At 41.8% G+C, this 24,001-nt stretch overlaps 1 protein-coding gene across 3 annotated transcripts in view; it reads right to left on the minus strand.

The window, feature by feature from the left end:
- The window catches only part of PIR (pirin), a 97,760-nt gene that overhangs the window by 28,100 nt on the left and 45,659 nt on the right, over nucleotides 1-24,001 (minus strand). For all 3 annotated transcript variants that reach the window (XM_044937185.1, XM_006067076.3, XM_044937184.1), the window contains exon 6: nucleotides 7,649-7,733. In XM_044937185.1, coding sequence (XP_044793120.1) covers nucleotides 7,649-7,733 — 85 coding nt within the window. The remainder of the gene's footprint in view (nucleotides 1-7,648; nucleotides 7,734-24,001) is intronic.

A 24,001-nucleotide genomic window follows, 5' to 3' on the forward strand; every position in this document is an offset into this window, starting at 1 on the left:
ATGGATACATCCTGACATTTTGCTGTGGGAGGTCACAGGCCTTGAAAACATTGTCTCCAAGCCACTGGCTCTTCACAGCTGGGAAGGGCTCTCCCTCCCACCCTGAGGCTATGACACAGAACAGGAGTTGGGAGGAAGGTCACATTTTATCCCTGGACCCGTTGCTTGGTTTAATTGGAAACACATTTAAGACAGACCTCCTACATACAGCCCAACAGATGACGTGTAGAACTTTTCTTTTAAACACGTAAATCATGCTCTGTGGCATTTGCTCTCATTTCCAGGGAGGTTCCGAATTCCTGCAAACATCCCTAGTGAGAACTTTTCTTGGCCTATGTTCCTTGCCTTAACCCAGCTCATTTTCCTCCTCCTCAGTCTTAAGTTCATTTTCATGAGCTTTCCAACAGCTGCTTATACATGTACATGTAGAGAAAGTAGAAAAATATGGCCTGGTGACACGCAAAATCCATGACAAAGGTTAGCTCTGGGTTGGGAAGGGGAGAAGGCAACCGGGCTAAGCAGAGAAGGAACCTCTCCCCAAACTGTGGGTCACATCGGATGCCACACCCTGAAGCAGTGTTGGTTCCTAAGAGCCTCCCCCTAGATACTGTGAAACTCAGCTTGGGTAGGCAGCTCATTCACCATGGACCCCATGTCTGGCCTCCTGGACAGCAGGCAGACCCACTGGATATCTCTCTCTCCCTCCTCATTCCACCACACTATTTGCTAATTATTACTTTGAGGGCTTCCCTGATGGCTCAATTGATAAAGAATCCGCCTGCAGTGTGGGAGACTGGGGTTCGATCCCTGGATTGGGGAGGTCCCCTGGAGAAGGAAACAGTTACCCACTCCAGTATTCTGGCCTGGAGAATTCCATGGACTGTACAGTCCATGGGATCGCAGAGTTGGACACGACTGAGTGACTTTCACTTCACTATTACTTTGAAATAATTTCAGACACAGAAAAGCTACCAAAATAGTAGAGATTTACCATACACCACTCACCCAGATTCTCTAAAAGCTAACCTGGTATCACATATGCTTTATCAATCTCTCTAGAAATACACATCATTCTTTTTTTTTTTTCTGAAGTACTTGAGAGTAAACTTGGAGACATGATACCCTTTTACTTTGAAGGAATTTTCAGCAAGTATTTCCTAAAAACAAGAGTATTTTCCAATATAACCTGAGTGCACTTATAAAAATGATGACATTGATACAATATAAATGAAAAAATTATGACCATTAATGTAATACTATAAGCTATGTGCAGACATTTAAATTGAGCCAGTTGTGTCAGTAATGCGTTTTAGGGCAAAAAGAAAAATACATGTCTAGACCAGGATGGAATTCAGGTTCACGTGTGGCATTTAGTTGTCACTTATAATCTCCTTTCATCTGAAATGGTTCTTCAGCCTTTTTCTTCATTAAAAGTACAGACTTATTATTTTGTTTTTTAATTTTTTTATTTATTTTTAATTGGAGGATAATTGCTTTACAATATTGCGATGGTTTCTGCCAAACATCACCATGAACCAGCCATAGGTATACATATGTCCCCTCCCTCTTGAACCTCCCTCCCACCTCCCACCCCATCCCACCCCTCTAGGTTGTCACAAAGCACTGGATTTGAGCTCCTTGTGTCATACAGCAAATTCCCACTGGCTATCTGTTTTACATATGGTAATGTATGTTTCAATGCTACTCTCAGACTCGTTATTTTGTAGAATGCCCCTCAGTTTGGATTTCTTTGATGGGTCCTCGTCATGACAGCATTGTTTGTTAATCCCTTTCCCTCTCAACTTTAGAGATGCATTTTTATTTTCAATGCTTTAATTTTTTTAGTTCAGAAGAGCACGAAGGATGAAACAAGGAACGTATACATTGACGTATTTATTTCGTTTCTTTCTTCTCTTTTGCAGATAAAATCATATAGGTGAGAGAAACAGCCCCTAACTAGTTGCTTCCAGTCAATTTTCTATACCCAGAGAATATGATTTTCTTGCAGGAGAAGAGGGTGTGAGAGAATGGTCACATCCCAGATCTTCCAGCAAGAAGGAATTCAAGGGGGAGCTGAAGCAGAGTGAAAGCAGATTTATTCAGGGAGATACACACTCCTTGACAGACTGTGGGTCCTTCCAGAAGGTGAGAGAGGCCCTGGGGTAAGGCGTGGTTAGTTTTTATGGGCTGGGTAACTTCATACACTAATGAGTGGGAGGATGATTCAAGCTATTTTGGGGAAAGGGTAGGGATTTCCAGGATTGGGCCACCACCCACTTTTTGGCCTTTTATGGTTAGCCTCTGAACTGTCATGGCACCTGTGGGTGTGTCAGTTAGCATATGCTGATGTATTATAATGAGCGTGTAATGAAGCTCAAGGTCTAGTGGAAGTCAAGTCTTCCACCATCTTAGGCCTAGTAGGTTCTAGCCAGTTTTTGTTGTTTCTGCTTCGATAGTCACATCTTTCTCTCACTCTGACTCCCATCTCCCTCTTTTATTTATACAGACCCTTATGATTCCATCAGCCCACCTGGATTACCTAGGCTAATCTCCCATCTCAAGATCCTTAATTTAACCAGAGCTGTAACCCCCTGTATCATGTAAGGTAACACAGTCAAAGGTTCCAAGACTAGGTTGTGGACATCTTTGTGCAGCCATTATTCTGCTATTACAGAATAATAGGATAAGCTGTATGTTCTCTTAAGAAATTTTGTTGACTTATGTATATATGTGTTTAGTTGCTCAGTTGTGTCCGATTCTTTGTGACTCCATAGACGGTAGCCTGACAGGTTCCTCTGTCCATGGGATTCTCCAGGCAAGAATACTGGAGTGGGCTGCCATTTCCTTCTCCAGGGGATCTTCCCAACCCAGGGATTGAACCCGGGTCTCCTGCATTGCAGGCAGACTCTCCACCAGCTGAGCTATGAGGGAAGCCTGGTCTAGTTGTAAAACAGTAATAATTGAGATCCTTCAACAGGTCAGCATTCTCCATCTTCCAAAGGATACTGTGGCCATTCAGTATCACAGAAGAAGATCTGGAGTGTCTTTTTAAATTCTGGGAATCAAACTTGTTCCAGTTTTTTAAATACATTTTAAAGAAGTGGTTCTGGAACTGCTAGCTCCAATCTGTAAAAGAGAAAAAAGCAGCATTCACAGCTGTGGCTTTTTTCCACCAGAAGTGTCCTTCCCTGCTCTAGATGGGGGTGTAGACAGACTCTCCACCGAAGCTTTCCTTCCTTGGTCAGATTTAGTCTGTCCCTTACCAACATAGGTGCCTTATTCATCCCTCCCGGTTCTACCACTGAGGCGGGGTGGAGATGCACCAAGGATAGACCTGATGGCACCCCAGATTGATTTCTCGTTCCTTACCGCCAAGACCTTTGTTTGATTTGCCAGAGCAGTTTCCCAGGATGCTTCCGAAGCTAGGACTACTAGGGGAAGCATCTATCGTACCTGTGCTTGTGCACATTCCTGCGTATAGTCCTGACTGCAGTAGAAATGGTGACTCATAAAGAGATGAACAACAACCAAGATGTCCCTTCTGAGTGTCACCACGCCAGTAGAGCAAAAGAGGTGGTGGAGGGTTGGCCAGCGAAGAAAAAGTGATTTTTGTCCTTAAGCTATTAGGACCAATCCTTCCAATTCATTTCCAAAGATTCCACAAAAGAATATCTAAGGGTTTGAGACAAAAGCCATCAGAGAGCCCCCTCGGGTCCACTAAGAGCTAGCACTACCAAAGGAAGAAGCCCATTGCATTTCCAATCTGAAGAATCACATATACTCTAAAGAAAAGCTAAAAGTTGAGGGAAGCAAAGAGAGCTTACGAAATGAAGTTTTTCTGTAACATAACAATCCTCCAGTTTTAACATTGCAGATCATGCTTTTAAACATCTAGTAGCAGGGATACTGTGAAGGAAGATGGAAAAAATAAACAGAGTGGGTACTGAGGGCCCAACTGTGATACAGTCAGTGAGAAGACAAAGGGGACAGGAGGATCAGAAGGCACAAGATTCTTGGAAAAGACTGATATTTTTCCAGAAATATAGACTTATGACCTTCTCAATGAATGATAACAAACAGTGTTATCTGGACATCAGTTTATAGCAAGGGAAATCACACTGCTTTGCAAGAGATGGTAAAAGTCACTGCAAAAAAAAAAAAACCAAAACAAAAAAGATAACTACTTATTATTATTTTAGCCAAGAACTAACATGAAAAATGTGTGGCTAATGTGAGAAGAATCTGGTACTGTCAGAGATTCGACAAATTGGATTCTTTGTAAGAGATGCACCATCTAGCTCAATTCCTGATATCAACTGCCTTCCAAATCATCACTGCATGAAACATCTGTTTTCTGCAAGATTAGCACAACTCTACAGAAACGTGCCTTGCCCAAAGGAAGTAAAGAGATGGTAAAAATTGATTCCAATACTATTTGTGGGAAGGAATTCAGATAAAACCTCATCTGACTCATGCAAAATGTTACCAGTCTCCCTTAACTGGATGTCCCTCAGGACATAAGCATTTTCCTGGTGTCAGAAATGGGATGGCAGCAGTGCATGCCCTATTTCTAGCCTTTAGTTTGGTAACAGAACAACAAAATCAACGTTAAATTAGTGAGAGTGCAAAGCTTATGACAAAAGCCAAACATAACCCAGACATCCACGTCAAATCCCTTTAGCATGAGTAACAAAACAATCCAGGGAAGGCAATGGCACCCCACTCCAGTACTCTTGCCTGGCAAATCCCATGGATGGAGGAGCCTGGTAGGCTGCAGTCCATGGGGTCGCTAAGAGTCGGACACGACTGAGCGACTTCACTTTCACTTTTCACTTTCATGCATTGGAGAAGGAAATGGCAACCCACTCCAGTACTCTTGCCTGGAAAATCCCAGGGATGAGGGAGCCTGGTGGGCTGCCGTCTGTGGGGTTGCACAGAGTCGGACATGACTGAAGTGACTTAGCAGCAGCAGCAACAAAACAATCAAAATATTATAAACAAAACATGATGAGGACCCAAAACATGATGAGACCCATTGTAGCCAATGGGCTACAATTTCAAGGAATATTTGATGAAACACAGCTCTCAAATAAATTTAGACAGTCCTTGGATTTTATAATGGAATTTGATCCAGGAAGGTGGTTTAAAAAGACAGAAGGTGACCCTGAGTTGAATGATTTGATATTAAAATTTATACAGTATAATTTTACTAACCAATATGTTGGATTAAAGAGTTTGCCTGCAATGCAGGAGATCTGGGTTCAATCTCTAGGTTGGGAAGATCCCCTAGAGAAGGGAAAGGCTACCCACTCCAGCATTCTGGCCTGGAGAATTCCATGGACTGTATAGTCCATGGGGTCGCAAAGAGTCAGACACAAATGAATGACTTTCACTTTCACTTTTATGTTGGGTTACAGGCAGCCAGAACTATTAAATAAGAAGTGCTGCTTTATAATACCTAAATTGTTTGCCTGGAGTTGGACAGGGAAGCCTCAAACTTTAGATTTGTCAGCTAACACAATGAAAGCATGGATGAGTGTATATGGGGGGCAAGTGGAGAACACACTGTAACTGAAAGTGACATACTGCAAAAGACACGTTTGTCTGCGTCCTAACTAGGTTTGTAACAGACTCGTTTAAAGTGAGTTTACAGTGACCCAATGATAAACATGCATTTCTAAGCTACTTGTTCTTGTATGAGTCACAAAACGTCTTTGAAACAACTCTGTTTAAAATCCATAATGACAAAATAATCTAGAGGTATGGCTTTGTAAACGGACAGATACATATTCTCTTATGAGGCAATATATAGAGTAGTGGTGAAGTACAGAGTCAAAATTAACATGAACCACGGGGGCTTCCTTGATGGCTCAAATGATAAACAATACACTTGCAATGCAGAAGACCCAGGTTCGATTTCTGAGTCAGGAAGATCCCCTGGAGGAGGAAATGGCAACCCACTCTAGTATTCTTACCTGGACAACCCTGGACAGAGGAGCCTGGTGGGCTACAGTCTATGGGGTCGCAAAGAGTTGGACATGACTGAGCGACTAACACTGTCACACACATTAAGTATTGGTAGGGTCATGGAGAAACGGCTGTCTCATATACTGCTGTTGGAACACAGGACTGCCTTTCTGGGTTGCAATCTGCCAGACTTTTAAAATTAAACATGCATAGGCCTTGTGATCATCCCTGGAAACCTACTGTAACAAAACAACCCCCCTAAGGAAGTACATGTGTACAAGGATGTTCACTGCAGACCAGTGTGCAGTAGCCAAGTGCTAGAAACAAGGGGAGCACCTGCTGAGAGGGAAGAGCTAAATGCATTGTAGTCAACCCATGGCATAGAATGGGTTCAAAGCCAAAGGAACAGATCCTGAGGAATTTCCATGAGGTTCGGTCACAAAAGCAAGATGCAAAAATTTATTTATGATTTCATTTTAGTGAAACAAGGACAAAACCCTATATTTGTATACATTTGCTGCTGCTGCTGCTGCTAAGTCGCTTCAGTCATGTCCGACTCTGTGCGACCCCATAGACGGAAGCCTACCAGGCTCCCCGGTCCCTGGGATTCTCCAGGCAAGAACACTGGAGTGGGTTGCCATTTCCTTCTCCAATGCAGGAAAGTGAAAAGTGAAAGTGAAGTCGCTCAGTCATGTCCGACCCTCAGCGACATCATGGACTGCAGCCTTCCAGGCTCCTCCATCCATGGGATTTGCCAGGCAAGAGTACTGGAGTGGGGTGCCATTGCCTTCTCCATTGTATACACATACATGTACATACATGTGTACAGAAGTAAGTGTTGAGAAAAATACTGCACGATCTTATTCAAGGATTATCTCTGAACTACTCCCAATCTAGGATACAGAGATGATACTGCTATGGGTAGATGAGAGGAGGGGGAAAGGGTTGTGAGGGAAGCAAACTCAAAAAATAAAAGAAGAAACCCACAGCATTAAAACTTAAAGCACATGTGCTGTCACACTTACTGATATAAAAAGTAAGTATGAAGGTAGGCACATGTTTAATTGCATTCATGTAAAAAACCTTTCTGAACTTAAAAGTAGCCAGAATGGAAAAAACCAAAAAAGAGAACAATGGGTCCAAGGTTAATACTGTACTAATGACTTCAGGGATGGCCCCTTTAAAAAATAAAACTGGCTTTAAATACTTGGGAGTTTTCTAATTGCTCTTTGGATTTAAATGGTGACTTATAAGTAAATCCTCCATAACAGAAGCTGTATCTCAATCAAGAATGCACTTGTTCATAAGTAACACAGGTTGGATTGCCTCCAGGAATTGTGAGTCAAAAGTGGCTGGGAAGTCAGGAGACCTGGGTAAACGTCCTGCCGTGTCCAGCAAGTCCTTACATGGCCTTGAGCAAGTAATGAATCTGTTGGGCCTCAGTGTTCACACCAGCGAAATGAGGGGTGGCCCCAGTGGATTGGCCCTAACATTCTATGAAATCCTCCTGATTTTCTTAACTTGAAAAGCTCAAGCACTCTTCACTCATTTAAACATAATTAAACATACACAGGTTCATAGAACTTTGTGTTGAGGTTCAGAAACAAACCCATTCCAGAGAAAGCGGCCCTTATGGTTTTTTCACCCTGAAATGATAACTAAACCCCAGAATCCATCATACCTTTAGGAAGAGATTGCACATGCTTCGCTCCTTGGTCCAATTTAAAGTCCAAATATAAGGTTGGTGTGTAAGTGTAAATCTTTGACTGAAAAGAAAAAGGAAATCATCAGCATCTTTCCAAGAATAAGGTTCATCTTTACCTGAGCTGGTCCCTACTGTCATGGGCCTAGGGCCTGGATCCATTATATTTACAACTCCTTCTTGGGAGATGCTATTAAAGTGGGTATGATGGGCTACCAGTATACCCACCTCCTGAGGGTCTCAGTCTAAAAGTTCACCCTCCTAGCTTGACAATATTGTTGACAAGCTATTCTAGCATGACACCTGTCTCCCTACAGCCATTTCTCAAATATGATCTGATGTCAATAGTTCAATGGCCGACAGCTTCTCCAACCTTCTCACTTCTTGTCTTCTCCTGAATATAGGTAGGCTAACGCATATCAAATGTATGTTTCTTTTCCAGGTCTCAGTAAAGCTATGTCCATTTTGAAATTCAAAGAGCACAGCCTGTAAATATTTATTCTAATTTGGCTCTCTTGCATTAAAAGGTGGTCCAACATTGCTGGTCTAAAAAAGCCACAACTCAAAATGTAAGAAAGGCCAACCTTTGCAGGATTTCTCATTATAAACAGTGGCTTTGATTCCATCAACAGTTCAGCAGTTTGTAATTCAATATACTGCCATTCTGAATCACTGACACAGCCCCAAATCCAAGGGATTATCACTGTTGCCATAAACTTTATGATGTTTCATTGTTTGTCACAAAGTCCCAGTGGTTCTGTTCTCATTTTTTTAAGTTAAAAAACACACAAAGATGAAAAAGTACATAATGCCAAATTTGGCAAGGATGTGGAGTAATTGGAACTTTTATACATTGCTGGTAGGACTATTACTTGATATAAACACTTGAGAAAACTGCTTGGCAGTATGTACTACAGATGGATGTATAAATAATCGCAGCATTCCAACTCAACAGGTGTATCCCCAACAGAAATGTTCACTGAAAGACAGGTACTCAAATCTTGACACTGACAATGTCGGTGATAGCCCAAGCTGGAAATATTCCCAATGTCTTTAATGAGAGAAAAGATACGTAAATTGCAATATACAAGAGACTATGACACAGCAAGGAGAATGAATGAACCCAACTATATGCAACAACTCAGATGAATCTTGCAAACATAGTACTGAACAAACAAAACAGATACAGATCATATAAAATATGCTTCTGGGGACTTCCCTTGCAGTCCAGTGGCTAAGACTCCAGCTCCCCATGCAGGGAGCCCGGGTTCGGTCCCAGGTCGGGGAACAAGAGCCCACATCCTGCAACTAAAGATCCCACATGTAGCAACTAAGACTTGGCACAGCCAAATAAATAAATATATAAAACATATGCTTCCTTTTCTATAAAGTTCAAAACAAGGGAAAACTAGTCTATGGTATCAGAAATCAGAGAAGTGGTTACCCTGGGATGGTTAGTAACTGAATGAGGTTTAAAAGGGGGCTTCTGGAGCCTGGCAGTATTTGGTCTCTTGGTTTCATGGATGAGTTCACTCGGTGAAAATCGTCTGAGTCGTACACATGATTTGTGTACTTTTCTGTGTATGTGTTGTATTTTTTAACAAATACTTACACTCAATAGAAACACAGATGTGTAAATAGACCACAAGATAGAATCCAGAGCCCTTTACCATCCTTAATAAGGGCATCATTTTGCACTATGTCAACTGCACGAGGACATGGCCATATATCTGCCCTTTTCACCTGGAGCCAATGCACAGGGCCTGTCACATAGTAGGTGTTCAATAACATTCACCAAATGATGTTTCATTATGAAAAATCTCATGTATAATAATAAATTTATTTATAGTATACATAGTATATTCATCAATATCTTTACCAACATGTAGCAAAATGCCTCTCTTCAAGACAGGTGATTAGGTATGGCCCAAGTATATGTCTGGTCATTAAGTTTTGGAATAGAGAATTGTAAATAATGCTATCAGAAGATTATTCCCTGAAAAGTCCCATGAATTGAAGCTTTGGGCTTCAAGTGGTCTGGTAGGTGCTTTTACGTGGCTTAGGAGGTCAAGCTGCATCCATACAGCTTCAAAGACTAGAAAGGTGAATTCCCCTGTGGGAACATAAATGAAAGAAGAAAGACCTGTGACATCAAGGGTGACCTGAGGCCAAAGATTCCCAATCAATCTGAGGAGCTTGGAATACACATGAAACAAGGGCAGCACCCACGGGACACAGATCTGATCCTCTAGCATCATGAGGTGTGTAAGGCACCATCTGGAAAGGATCTGGTTTTGCCTAATGAAAACTTCTAAAATTACTCCTAAAAAGATCAAGGGAAAACTTCACTTAGTATCAGATGACTCCTCTTCCAAGGCAATATTTTACTCTCTTTCAGAAAAAAGAATCTCTGTTTGGTTCAAACATCTTTTCTGATCTCTGCCTTCTGGCCAAGGCAGTATCCCTGGCAACAGCAAAGATGCGAATTACAAAGAGGCTCTTGGTTTAACTTTTACTAGAAGTCTCCCAAAATGTATGCATAGAAGTCATCCAGGAGGCTTTGATGCTGGTATTGCTTTTCCTGGTGACTAGCAACGCCTTTATCTTCTTCTGGGCTTAGTTCACTCCATCCGAAAATCTGATGAGACTTCACTGATGTTGAAATGTATTTCTGGTTCTGAAATTCTGAATCAGAAAGTTAATGTTTTTTCCCCCACTTTTTAATTTTTTTTAATTCTGTTCTGATTTCTCAGACTAGAGCTGTAGAGAAGTGAGAAGGTGGCTGGGGCGAGGGAGAGCCACTCGGGCTGTGGGGACTGTGTGGATGCCACTGGTTAACTCATGCTGTTCTTGCCCCAAACCCCAGCCATCAACTTTGCCCTCCTGGTTAGCTCTTCTCTTCTTCCTGCCTCTAGCTTCTCAACCTAATCCATACTGCCTCTCCAAATAGCAGCCCCTCTCTCCCTAATACTGCAAGGACACAGATATGCGTATGCACACATAGACACAGAATTCTGTACTTATGTATTAATTTACAAACTTACAAAAAACAACCAATGAGAGCCATTAGAAAAGCCACAAATATATCCTACAACCTCACAGTATGAAAAGGGCTACAGGGAAGTTTTAAATTCATTTTGAAGGTTTTTTTTTTTTTTTTTTAACAACATCTATAGCTTAAAACAGGATTCTGATTCTAGTCTCTTTGTACTGAAAATCAGATCATTGACAGTTTCAACATAACACATCTTGAATAATCAACTACCCAAAACCTGTATGTACCCTATTCTATTTAAATTAATCCATACTGAGATAAAACTCAATTTGAAAGCTGTTCCTATGAATCTGTGTATGCATATATATATATGGATGAATATATATACACACACGCACAGAGTTTTTGAAAAGCAGGTAGGTTTTGCTTTTTAAAATTTTGATCTTCTATGGTAGCTCTGTTGAAATACCAAATATAATTTCTCTTCATTTAACTCAAGGATGGTAACACCAGCCTCCAATACACTTTGAGCACATCTGGACTTAATTTTTCCATCACACACACTGCTGATTTGCAACCACACAGAAATATTGCCATTCAGCATACTCTTGTGTTCTGTTTTGTTTATTTTCAAATGCAGTATTAAACTATTAATAGATCCTCAAAATCGAATGAAAATTTATTTACACAAATCATTCTTTTTTTTTTTTTTTGCCCTCAATCTATCTATTTCCATAGGATTAAAATAAACTGGTTCAAGGCAACCTAAAATAAAACATTTCTCCATAAATCTGTTTCAGCATGAACCAAACTAACGCACCTAAATTCCATCAGAGAATTATTGTCGTCGTCCTTTTGCTCTCTTTTGGTCCTGATTAACACTGCCTGCACAGGTACTAAAATTCCACATGGTTCCTCTTTCGCCTTTCTTTTCATTATTTAATTGTCTTTAAAGCATTTGGGAAACTTATCTTTAAAGGTTTCTGTCTGTATTTTAAAAGCCCAATAGCTTAAAATCTTACAGTTCAAATATCATGAAGGCAAAGCTTCTAGAAGTGAAGTAACAGAACTCTTTATGAGATGTTAAGGGTAAATTCTGGCTAACCACTAACAACAGGGGTGCTACCAAATCCAGACAAGCCTTGTCTCTCTTTCTCTATAAATACGTCGGAATTAAACCCTAAACGAGCCTAAGACACCACTCCAATAATGACCACAAAACAACCAAGACAAAGCACGCTCTACAAAACCACTTCCTTCAGAAACTCAACCACCTTCATTTTCCAGCCTTCAAAGACCTCCCGCTTCCCCTGGCTTTCGGTATGATACCCGTGTTAAGCTGGTTTCCTTCCTCTGCTTTTATTCATAAATGTGATCTTAATTAGGAGATGAAATTACTTCCACATGGAAGCCATGTGGCTTAGTATGTCTTCCCAAGGAAAAGAAAGGTGCCTGCTATGTTGCTTGCTATGTATAAGTGAGATGAAATGAAATGAAGATGAGATGAAAAGAAGATGAAATATCATTCATGTTGCCGCTGCTCCTTCCACAAATAACTACCTCCCATCTATCCCTGCATGCTACTCATTCTACTGCCATGCTGGCCTTCCCTAAAGCCAAGGGGCAGCAGTTTGTCACATGTCAGAGCTGCAATAAGTGTTTTCACATCTTTTTGAGAACTATTTTCAAACCTTTGATGATGGAGTGATTTTTTTTTTAGGAAAAGCACTTGAATTCTCAATCTTACTAGATGCTGCTTATGCAAATTACTCTAGGGTAACACGTGCAAATTTTCAGTATTTTATAAAAGAAAGAAGCAGTGTATATATACCTATTCCTGGACCCTCACTCTCATGTTGGATCATCACCCTAATGTTCAGCATTTGTTTTTTTGGCATCATGGCTAACTTTTGATGGATACCTTTGCACGTAAATTTTTGACCACATTTCTATTTTTGTCCTTTCTCAGTGAAATTGTGGGTCTAAAGGTCTAGACATTTCAATACGGCTCTTGCTATATCTACAAGTTTATGGCCAAATGCAATGTGGCCAAAAGGGAGGTGGTCACCACGGTAATGTGACTGAATAGCAATTTCCCCAAACTTGTCTACTGCTTCCCTGGTGGCTCAGACGATAAAGTGTCTGCCTGCAATGTGGGAGAACTGGGTTCGATCCCTGGGTTGGGAAGATCCTCTGGAGAAGGAAATGGCAACCCACTCCAGTACTCGTCTAGAAAATTCCATGGACGGAGGAGCCTATGTCCATTGTAGGCGACGGTCCATGCGATCGCAGAGTCGGCCATGACTGAGCAACTTCACCCTTGTCTACTGCTAGTTGTTGGTTTTTCTGGTCTCTGTAATTACACTATACCACAGGGCAATTTTCTAACTCATTATGTGCTCTAAATATTGGCTTTCCCCCCCATTCATCTAATCTCCTATTGTTAGAAAGTTAACTCATTCCAACAAATTCCCTATTGTTGCACATTTAAATTTTTTCCCCAATACATTCTTCTTCAAAAATAGAAGGGAAGGATTAATTGCTGGAAAATAAAAAGAAAAGGGAAAAAAACCTGGAAATCTCTGAAAAAAGAGAGTTGCAGGGTATGGGGTCAAGGAAGTTTGTTGCTTCTCTTATCAATTTATCTGAGAGTTTTTTAAAAAATAAATGAAGGCTATTTACCCTTAATACTGTTAGTTGTAAAAGTCACCCAGTTTGTTTTTGGCTTTTTTATGGCATTTCTGACATGGGTCGGCTCTACCAATCTTTTCCTTGCAATGCTTTTAAACTCAGAAAGTCTTCCCCATGCAAAGGTCACATGAAATGTTTGCCTGTATCTTTCCAGTTCAAAATTTTTTAAATATTTAATTCTTTGATCTATGTCACATTTATTTTCCTGTGAGGTGTGAGATCAGAAGCCAAACTGGTTTCTTTCTATGAATGCTTAATCAGTTGTCCCCGTTGACTTATTCTTCTCTTTTCCCCAACAGATGACCATCTTCTTTATCACGAAGTTTGCACATACACTTGGTCTATTTCAGGCAGGTTCTCTTCCTGCCAGTCACCAAAAAAAAGAGCCTCAGTGGAAAAAACTTTATTGGTGGACTAGCTCAGAGACTTCAACTAAGAGAGGATGGTCTACTCCACAGGAGTTCTGGGCATCATCTAGCCCATCCCCCATCAGGCTTCCCCATCTCATCTTCCTGCCACGACACTCCTGCTCTCACAGGGCTTTGCACTAGGGAGAGAACCCACCAGCACAGATCTGTTCTCTCCACCACTTACACCTCCGTACAACTCAAGAAACTCACTGACAGATCCACGGCCCCTGTGGGAGAACCATGCCTTCCTCTTTCATCAGGAGATAGCATGCTTTGAGGAAATGAAAAGTAGATTCACCCATTCTTTAAAGCCAAATTCCAACTCTTGTTGTTGAGAACTGGCTGATGCTCTTCAACCAAAGGGTAAGTCTTCTGTCTCCAATCCAAAGCACTCTGATTTCAGAATTCTTCATTATTTTAAAGAATTCTGATAAGGAGTGGGAGAGATTAGTTCCTATCCTTAGTGCCAAAGGTATTGTGGGGAGCATTAAAACCCTTAATTACATTTTGACATATACATGAAGTGTTACCCAAAGAGAAGACAAGGAACTCGTGGGCAAAATGCCAATGACTCTGTATAGGGTGATAGTTAGAGAGGGTCAAACCACATTTTTAACTTTTATCAATAATACAGGATTACAGAAAATCTCAACCATCAAGCTGTCCAGCTGAGCAGCCTTTGTGGATATAGCCAAGTTATTCTACAGTCTAGTCTCAAGAGCATCCTTTTTCAAGAAGCATTTTCATCAGTAGGAACAGTCGAGTCCCTCCCCTTCTTACCTTGTGTTTGGGGGAGGGGTCATGAGGAGAGAAGAGCTAAAGAGGAAGGGAATAAAGATACTGACAGGACTCAAGGTCCCAAAATTTAATCAGAGACATGTTCATTGTGAAAGCAGTCTTTGATTTCTTCACTCTTTGAGTCAGCATCTTTGCACAAAATTGGGTTACAGACATTCTAAAATTTTTTGGAAAATAAAAAACAGAGAAAGAACAAATGCCCATCTCTTAGATGAATAATCCATCCATAATCCTACAAAGGCTACAGAACAATAAAATCACAAATGGCCCCTAAATATGCCAACAGGGAAACTTCCTATTGCTTATCTCCCATCCATGGGTAATGTTTTTCAAGGCTAAGTCAGCAAATCTATTAATCGATGCTAGAATATCCCTGACAGAGCTTTATAAAGCTTTTAGTCTCTATTAGTTACACTTTGTATTTACTAAGAAGCTTTAAGAGTTCTTCTGAGAAAGTACATCGACATGGGAAACTATCTGGCAAACATACGATCTCATAGAGCTCTGCAGACAGACCACAGTGTGGACATGAAGCTTTGATTGTAGGTCTAGGGGGGAATTAATTATGGCACAGGGCTTCTCCCACATAATCGCTTGCAAGATGTTCTGACATAATAGCAGTATCTGAAGGCAAGTGCCTGAAGATACCCTTCTGGTGGAGATGGAAGATGGAGGCTCATTCTGAAGCTTTCCTCCATGAAAATGAGCTAAGACATTCCCAAAGTGGAGAGAGACACACTCAGCAAGTTTATGTACAAGGGCTGAAGGGTGTGATAAAGGCAGACCTACTGTGCAAATAAAATGGGGCAGACCTGAGTTTGGGTCTAGGTTCCTTCCACCTCGAGCCGTATGACTTTTGCCCAGTTGAGTTACTGCATCCTCATCTACAACATGACAGGGGTGGACAGCTGCTGTATCATATCTATTGCTGCCAGACATTATGACTCAAACCCAAGTGCCAGAAACCACAGGAAGAGTAGGTCTTGCCTGGTTCTGAAAAGCATTTCATATTGTCAGGAATTCTAGACTCATGCTGCCCTAAGAACTTCATTCACATCTTAATACCTCACAATAACCTTTCAGGAACCTGTCTCTTCCTTGATCAACTCCCAAACTTACTACACCAACCCATCTGAATGAAGAAAGTCTTCAAAGGCTCCAAAGGATCAAATAGGGCCTCCCGTCTACCCAGAAACAAGGAGAGAGGAAGTTCCCTACTATTCAGCAATAGTTCTGAAAACCTGAAGAGTTGACAAGGCTGCTGAAGGGCCAGAGACCTAGGGAAGGGGTCAGTACTTATCCCCCATCCAGGGCAGGGGACTGTTCATAATTCCTGGGTGAGGAGGAGGTGGTTAGCTCCTTAGCAAGATGAGGGATGAGTCAAGAATTCCCTCTTTAACATCTATCTCTCCTCTTACGCACTCTCTATCTTTAAAGTTCCCATGGAAAAGAAACCCACTCTCAGGAGAAAATCTGATTTCTGTTGGGTTGTGCTGAATTGCTAAGAATCTATGTAAGTCTGTGGTTAAGAGCACAAGGTTGGGAGCCAGACATCCAGTTAGAAGGCCAGTTCTGTCACTCCCTAGATGCATAACCCTGGGCGAGTTGACCATCTCATGATGCCCTGGGTCCTTCTCTCATCAGCCTGTTGGGAGAATTTGACTGGACACATTTTATGTCTCTCCTCAGAGGCCCTCAGCTTCACTGGCTTCTGAGGCCTTGGCCACTTACGGAGATGGCCCTGGGTGCCATGGCTGCTGCCAGTGTTGACACCTCCAGCTACCTCAGCCCCTCCTGGTTGACTGTCAAGTTCTGAATGGCTTCCATCACCCCCATGGGGTGGGGAATACAGTAGCTACAGAGTCTGGCCTGACAGACCTCCACACCTAGACTGGAATGAGGATCCAAGCTGCTGGATGGGGTGCGTGGAAGGGCCTGGGGACAGTCTGGAAGGGCAGGGAATTAGCATCCCTGGGGCAGACTTTGGCCAAAGAGGGATGAAAGATGTAAGATGACGGAACAATGCTTCCTCTTTCTTCCTTCATTAGAAAGTTCTGAGCTACAGTTTTCTGAACAGGCCTCCTGTGTCACCAAGCATCTGTTTTGCTTCCTGTCTCCCTCACTCCCACCGCCCTGGGTCTGCACATGAGACCTGCCTTAGGCTCTGTTTTCCAGAGAACCCAGGTAAAATTAGGAGGAAAAATAACTAATACATATAAAACACTCAGAGCCTCACTGAGCAACGCTGCCACCACCCACATGTGGCTACTGAGCACAGGAAATGTGGTGATCATGAATCAAGGTGTGCTGTGTTAAAAAAAAAAAGACAAACTGGGATTTCAAAGACTTAGCACAACAAAAATCTCATTATAATTTTATATTAGTTATATATTGAAAGGACACGGAGAAGGCAATGGCACCCCACTCCAGTACTCTTGCCTGGAAAATCCCATGGATGGAGGAGCCTGGTAGGCTGCAGTCCATGGGGTCGCTAAGAGTCAGACACGACTGAGCGACTTCACTTTCACTTTTCATTTTCATGCATTAGAGAAGGAAATGGCAACCCAGTCCAGTGTTCTTGCCTGGAGAATCTCAGGGATTGTGGAGTCTATGGGGTCGCACAGAGTTGGACACGACTGAAGTGACTCAGCAGTATATTGAAAGGACAATATTTTAGGTAACGGACTAAAGTATATTGCCAAAATTAACTTCAGCTGCTTATTTTTCCTTTTTGAGTGCGTCTACTGAAAATTTTACATGACATGTGCCTTCCATTATATTTTTATTGGACAGCTCTGACTTTGAATATAGTGCCCTTTAAGCCTGAAAAAGATGTCAGCCATTTTCATTTCTCATCCCAAGAAGGTCTAGAGATTTGCTGTCCATAAAGCCTAATGATAAAAAGGGAATGTGAGAACAGAAATTGAGACAGATAAGGGAAAGGGGAACAAATATTTATGAATTACTCTTTCTGTGGTTAGGCACATTATATACCATGCAGATAATCCAACGACTACATCTTAATGTCCCTATTTGGCAGATGAGGAAATGAAGGTGCAAAAGCAAATTTTCCTAAGATCACAGGGGTATCAAACAGTGGAACTGAAAGGCAGACCCAAGTTTGCTTGACCCCATAGTCCATGCTCTTTTCAGCCTATCATACTGTCAAAGGATTGACTCTCTAATGGTACAGTCCAGATAATGTAGCCGAGACGTTTTGGCATGAGTGAGGACATCCTAGAATCCCTAAATCACCCGCACAGGAGATCACCTACACTAAACAAGTTGAAAGCTGTTGCTGGACACAAATCAATCCATCTCTCCTTCTCTCTCTCCCCATCACACACACCCCCACACCCACACTGTGGGCACATGTAACGCAAGTGGTCATGGCACATGATCACACAAAGCCATGAAAACCCCTCTTATTTTGTATTTTTGCTCCATCATTCCCTGGTCCAACCCCATCACCCCAGTGGCTCTCAGTCAAATAATTAACATTCTTCCACAAGGAATAGTTACACTCACCTACCATACATGAGTTTCTGTTTCTTCCTATCCTTGCCAGCACTTGATAATACCCAACTTCCTGATTTTTGTCAACTTATAGAGTGTAAAGTGGTAGATTATTAGGAAAGACATTTTTCTATGCATTGGTTAGAGGCTTACCTTTTCATATTCTTCTCTGACTTCAACAGTTGGCTGGAGGATGTTCTTAAGAGCTGCTGTCCAGAGTTGCCACCAACCTCAAATGGAAGACTATGGATACATGGCTTCATTCTCCCAACTATGTTGATGCTCTGGCCTGATCACATACATCAGTTTTCTGCAGATGTAACTGCTCTAGAGCTTGGAGATTTGCTTGTGCAACAAGGTCTCATGGAACCAGGCCTGGTATTACAGTAAATGTGTGTCCTATTGTTTTAGGGATATTTTTTAAGACAAAATGAGAACTGGATAGAATGAATTTAAGTTTAGCAGTCCTGATGGAGCCACATCAAGTCCAGGAGGGCAACCCGGGCTACTGTGCTTATAAAGAAAAAGAAAATCCATGTTCTACCAAAGCAGAGCAGAATTTAAATTGGGTGAAACACCTTTGGGATTTTATTTAGAATGGAATTTTTAATTATAATTTCTTTTGATTTGGTTTATAAAGGCAAGGAGTTTTAGATCAGAATCTGACTTTCTTCTTAGAGATTTGATGATGGGATCTGTTCAAATTTGGGATATTTTAACATCTAGATATTTCTTATGCTACCACTCGGGCTTCTTATACACCACTCAACCTGGCTGCATATATTTTTGACAGGGAAATAAGATAGGGAGTCAAGGTGCAGCCTAGAATATGTGATATACCTTGATGTTAAGAAAGGCTCTCTGTGCCCATTTCAAAATTTTCTGGTTAGCCCAGCTTATCCCAGACACAGAAGTTCGTTTTGGTGGGAGGAGGTCCAGGCTGATAAATTTCTCCTCTCCTTCCCTGAGGGGGGCACTCATTGCTAAGTGTCAAATCCAATAGGCTAACAGAATGAAACACTGGGGAATTTGGTGGGAGCCTCCAGACCCTTCCCTGATGTCCCCAGGAGGCAACTGCCAGCTGCTCTTTGCCCTCCTTACTCATCCTTGGGGGTGGAGGGGAGGGGGAAGAATGGTACCCTCTTGATGAGGGTAACTTGAGGAAGTACACATGCTCAGCTCACACCCTTCTGGGCTTTTCCTTTTTTCTTTCCTCTATCTCTCCTTCTGCCATGAGATAATAAGTCTGCCTCTGAAAAGGATGTCTATGACTGTCCAGCTCTGCCTAGACACATATAACAAAGTAGGGAAGTAGTAGGAAGTCCCCAAGGTCTCAGACACAGGTCACTTGCTCTTCTCCAGTAATAAAGATGGTATTGGGTTTCCCTGGTGGCTCAGTGGTAAAGAATCCGCCTGCAATGCAGGAGATCCAGGTTCAATCCCTGGGTCAGAAAGATTCCGTGGAGGAGGGCATGGCAACCCACTTCAGTATTCTTGCCTGGATAATCCCATGGACAGTGGAGCCTGGCAGGCTACAGTCCATGGGGTCGCAAAAAGTTGGACACGACTGAAGCGACTGAGCACACACACACGCACAAAGATGCTATTTGGACCTCCACCCAGCTGACTTCTCCGAGTCTACCTTGCAATTCATTCCGAGTTGGGATGGGAAGGAGGTTGATCTTCTGGTCTTCTCCTGCACCTCAACTCCCTACATCTGACTTCTGCCCAATTCTAAGTCCTCTCTGCTGCTTTTGTCTGGTTGATGGACTCTTGTCAGTTAAAACCTATGAAAACATTTAATCACAGTCACCAGGAACTCTCACTCAAAACTTCTTTTGGACTAATCAGTAACAGATGGCCTTAAATCAGTACCTGATGCTGGGAAAATCCACAAGCCAAGTGCCCACAGTTACTCAGAGACACTCAAAGTCTCCAAGACAAAGATGTAGATGGGTACTGACTCCTGATAAGCTGGGCAGCCACAGCCAGGCATGTGAGGAAAACTGGCCAGAGGCAGGGGTCTGAAGGTGGTGGGAAAGAAGGGCCTTGTTCTGGGTTTCAAAATGGTTTCCTTCCAAATGAAGCATTTAAATTTTTCCAATTGCTATTCATAGTTGGACCAGGAAAGAAAATTTGGGGCCATCATGGTTTCCTTCCTTGTTAAAAAATAATCATCTACATGGAAGCAAAGAGAGCAAGGGGGCTTCATGAGCGGCTTACAGTTTTATGAAAAAGAAGGAAATTAACATTATTTTATTCTTTATTGAACCTGGAGCTTACTCAATCCATGCTGTGTTCCAAATGGAACCCCTCCAGTCTCCACGTGGATGGCTCCTACAGACAGTGATGTGAATGTACTGTATCTTTGAAATTTTGCACTGTTTTGGTTTTGATCATGCAGAGAGGGAGAGAAAAGGCAGAGCGGGCAGAAGAGCAATTATGCCCGGTGAAACATCTTTGATACATTCATAGTTAAAGACAAGTTAAAAAGAGAGAGAGAAATTACCATGTTACAAGAAAAGCTTCACATGATAAAAATGATTAACCATTTTCATGCGTAAAACAATGGGCATAAGTTTTGAAGGCCTCCTCAAAGCATTGTTATTCCACTGGCCACTGACACGTGTGAACAGCATTACTTTCACTCCCGCTATCTCCTTCGTACTGTCTAGATTCTTTCCATCCTTCTTTGCCAGGCCAGTTGGCTCCAAGATTCAGGCCTGCTGTTTCTGTCCCTTCCAGACTGGGCCGAGTCTCCCATCTGCTCTGCCTTCCCCTAAACCCGCCATGTGTACTAGCCTGGTGACCCAGCACAGTATACTCATGTTAGCAGTGAATATGTCTGTCCTTCCCCCGTGCCCTTCCAGCTCCCTGATATTTTTCCTCTTTTCCCTTACATCTTCACAGGGTCTTACACAAAGATGGCCCTCAGTACCACACTGAACTATGGTGGCATAAATACCTTCCTGAAAAATGCTCCTAATCTCCCAATGACCAACAGGAGTCCTTCCAGGAATGGTGGGATCTGACCGTTTCCTTATCTTGTTTTATTAAGAGTATGTGCAATAGCCCATGGTCTGCAATGAATGATGGAGAGGATTCCCTCTGGCTTGAAGACCACACATGCTCCTCTTTTACAGAGTCATCCCCATCCATGATTTAGAGCCCATTAAAGCTGAACACTTTTAATTCTTATTTCTCAGGGAGTACCTATATCTGACCACAGGAGAATTCTTAATGAAGCTTCAAGTAATCATAATTCTACCTGACACTAAATTTACTCATCACATTTTAGTGTGACTTTGCTCAAACTGTTCAAAAGCCACATGGTCCCAAGGATTTGTGCTTTGGTCAAAATAAAGTATGGTGTTTGTAGCTCTCAATGGTGTAGCTTTATATATGCCAGTACCAGTTTTTAAAATACCAATATCCACTTCATTTAGATCCACAAGAACTCAGTTTTTAATGCAATAGGCAAGAACCTCTGAAGCTGTCCTGTTTTCCTTCACTGTGGTTAGAAAAACTCTGTACTGTGTTCTGGGAAAAGACTTCTTATATCCCAAAAGGACAAGCCTTGACTGCCAGAGAAATTATTCTAATGACAGGGAAAGTGTCTGCTCACCTTTACTGAAGGTGATACCTTGCTTTTTAGAGCTTCCATTATACCCTTAGTCTAAAACCCTTACTAATTTGTAACCCTCATTAGTAATGGCCAACAATGTATGGATGGTTCAAGAAATAACTTTTGGCTTAAAAGTACACTTATTCATAATTCATTTATTGGCAGAAGAGAGCTTGTTGACACCACTGGAATGTTCTCGCTAAGTGACTAGGTTGGCAGGGACATCTTAAAGGCATAAGAACATCTGGCACCCTTCGTGCGCACCAAGAATGGTATTTCTGGGGTGAATGGGCTGCCCTAGGCAAGAGCAGCCTTCTGTAGAGCTGATGTGAACAGATCCTGACCACTGTTTATTTGAACATTCCTAACTGCAAGTGAAATGCCAACTACGGCTGCCAACTCAGGACAAGTTCTCTGGTGTCTTCCTATTTACTTAACAAGAATAACAGACCTGACCGAGCCTGGTTTCAACACTCAATCAGAACCAAGACTGGCACCTGTCTGTGCAACAAGGCTGGTCATCTGCTTGGGCTACTGAGCCAGTGATGGGGCGGGTCCTACAGAATGAAGGGCTTTGTGAAATGTGAGATGAGACAGGGCTGCACACAGCGCCCCACCCGACCTTACCCTCAAACTACGCTACTGAAAAGCCCTGGGAGAGAGGGATGCAGGAATATATATACAACCGAGGTCAACCTAAGGTAAAATCCGGGTCTTGGGTTTGCGTTTCCTTTCTTCCAATGTCTCACATAGTCTCGTCTTGCCCTGTTGCAACTCCACCAGGATCTGGCTGCTTCTGGTTGCCTATCCAGCCTCCCATCAAGATTCCCCCCAAAACCAGCGCACCCCTAGCATCCAAGTCTTTTCTATAAGCCATTACAAGACAGGACCCCTGCCCTCTCGCTTTTCTTTCTTTCCTTTTCTCTCTCCATCCACACAAGCAAAATTACTTATCTGTCCTCCAGACTACCATGGAAGTTGTACACATTGCTGTTTTAGCATTTCTTGTACCACATGCGACTTCTGATGCTGGCCCGTTTCTCCCCCCAGCTAGACAGTGACCTTATTTGAGGACCCGCTGTATCTTATTCACATCGTAGCTCCAGGGCACTGTGTACTGTACAAACAGCAGGCGTCTGATGACTGAATGAACAGAACTCATAAAGAAATGGGGCCTGGGAATTAAATGATAACAGTCAGTCCCCAAATCCCCTGAATGATGAAGACACGATGGCTGCATAGACCTATGGCAGCTAAGAAGGCTTCACTAAAGTAGAGAGGACCTGGGTTGGACCTCGATGATGACTAGTGAGCAGATGGAAATGGTAAACTTCTCTCCACATTTCTATGGGGCTTCACACTTGACAGAAACTTTTCCCTGAACTGCTGTTTCCCCCTCGTCCTGTGTCAAAGGGAGACCAGGAGGCTCTCTGCCTGGTGTGGTATTTCCTTTCCTCTCCCCCCACACTCACTCATTACTCTCCCCACACTCACTCATTAAAATATTTATTTAAAATCTGAAAATGAAAATTCAGCCTGAATTTATTTAGGTGCTTGTGAATTTGTTAGGAAGAACTTTTTAAAAAACCATTCCTCATAGCGTCTAATTAAACATGGACCATAAAAGAAAAAGCAATGGAAATAAAACCCAGAGGAAAAGGAAACTGTTGTCAGAAAGTAAGACAAAACCGCATCATTAAAAATCTTAAACGCCTACAATGATCAAATTATATTAGGTTTCCATAAATTGCCTCTTAGAGATAATGGCCATCCATTAAAAAATATTTAGTATTTAATATAACATTGAATAACACAGTTTTTTTATAAGCTCTTTTATATTTGTACCTATTTTTCTTATACTGAAAAATCCTAATTCCTAAAAATGTTAACAAACTTACTCATTTGTTTTATTTCTTAATATGTACAGGACCATTTTAAAATTGTAATGCCAACATTAACAATACAAATACAAAATGAAGCTTAAAACTTTTTATGTTTTTGCCTTTAGAGTATACCCCACTCAAACTGTACACCCAGAAAACTGTGTTTAAAAGCCCTTAAAATAAGTATTTTCTCTGTGTGGTCTGAGATCTTTACACAAATTTTTAGGTTCTTCATTTGTTTCTGCTTGGTTTTAAGGTTTGGGGTTTTTTTTCCTTCTGGTTTAACTTGTTTTACATATGTAAATATTTACATCTTTCAAAATTAAAAATAAAAAGACATACTGAGAAAAGTCTCAGATTCATCCTTAATCTCCCTCCAACCCAAAGGGAATTTTTTTTTAATGTCCAGTTTTT

Source organism: Bubalus bubalis, chromosome X (assembly GCF_019923935.1).
Source record: "Bubalus bubalis isolate 160015118507 breed Murrah chromosome X, NDDB_SH_1, whole genome shotgun sequence".
NCBI lineage: Eukaryota > Metazoa > Chordata > Mammalia > Artiodactyla > Bovidae > Bubalus > Bubalus bubalis.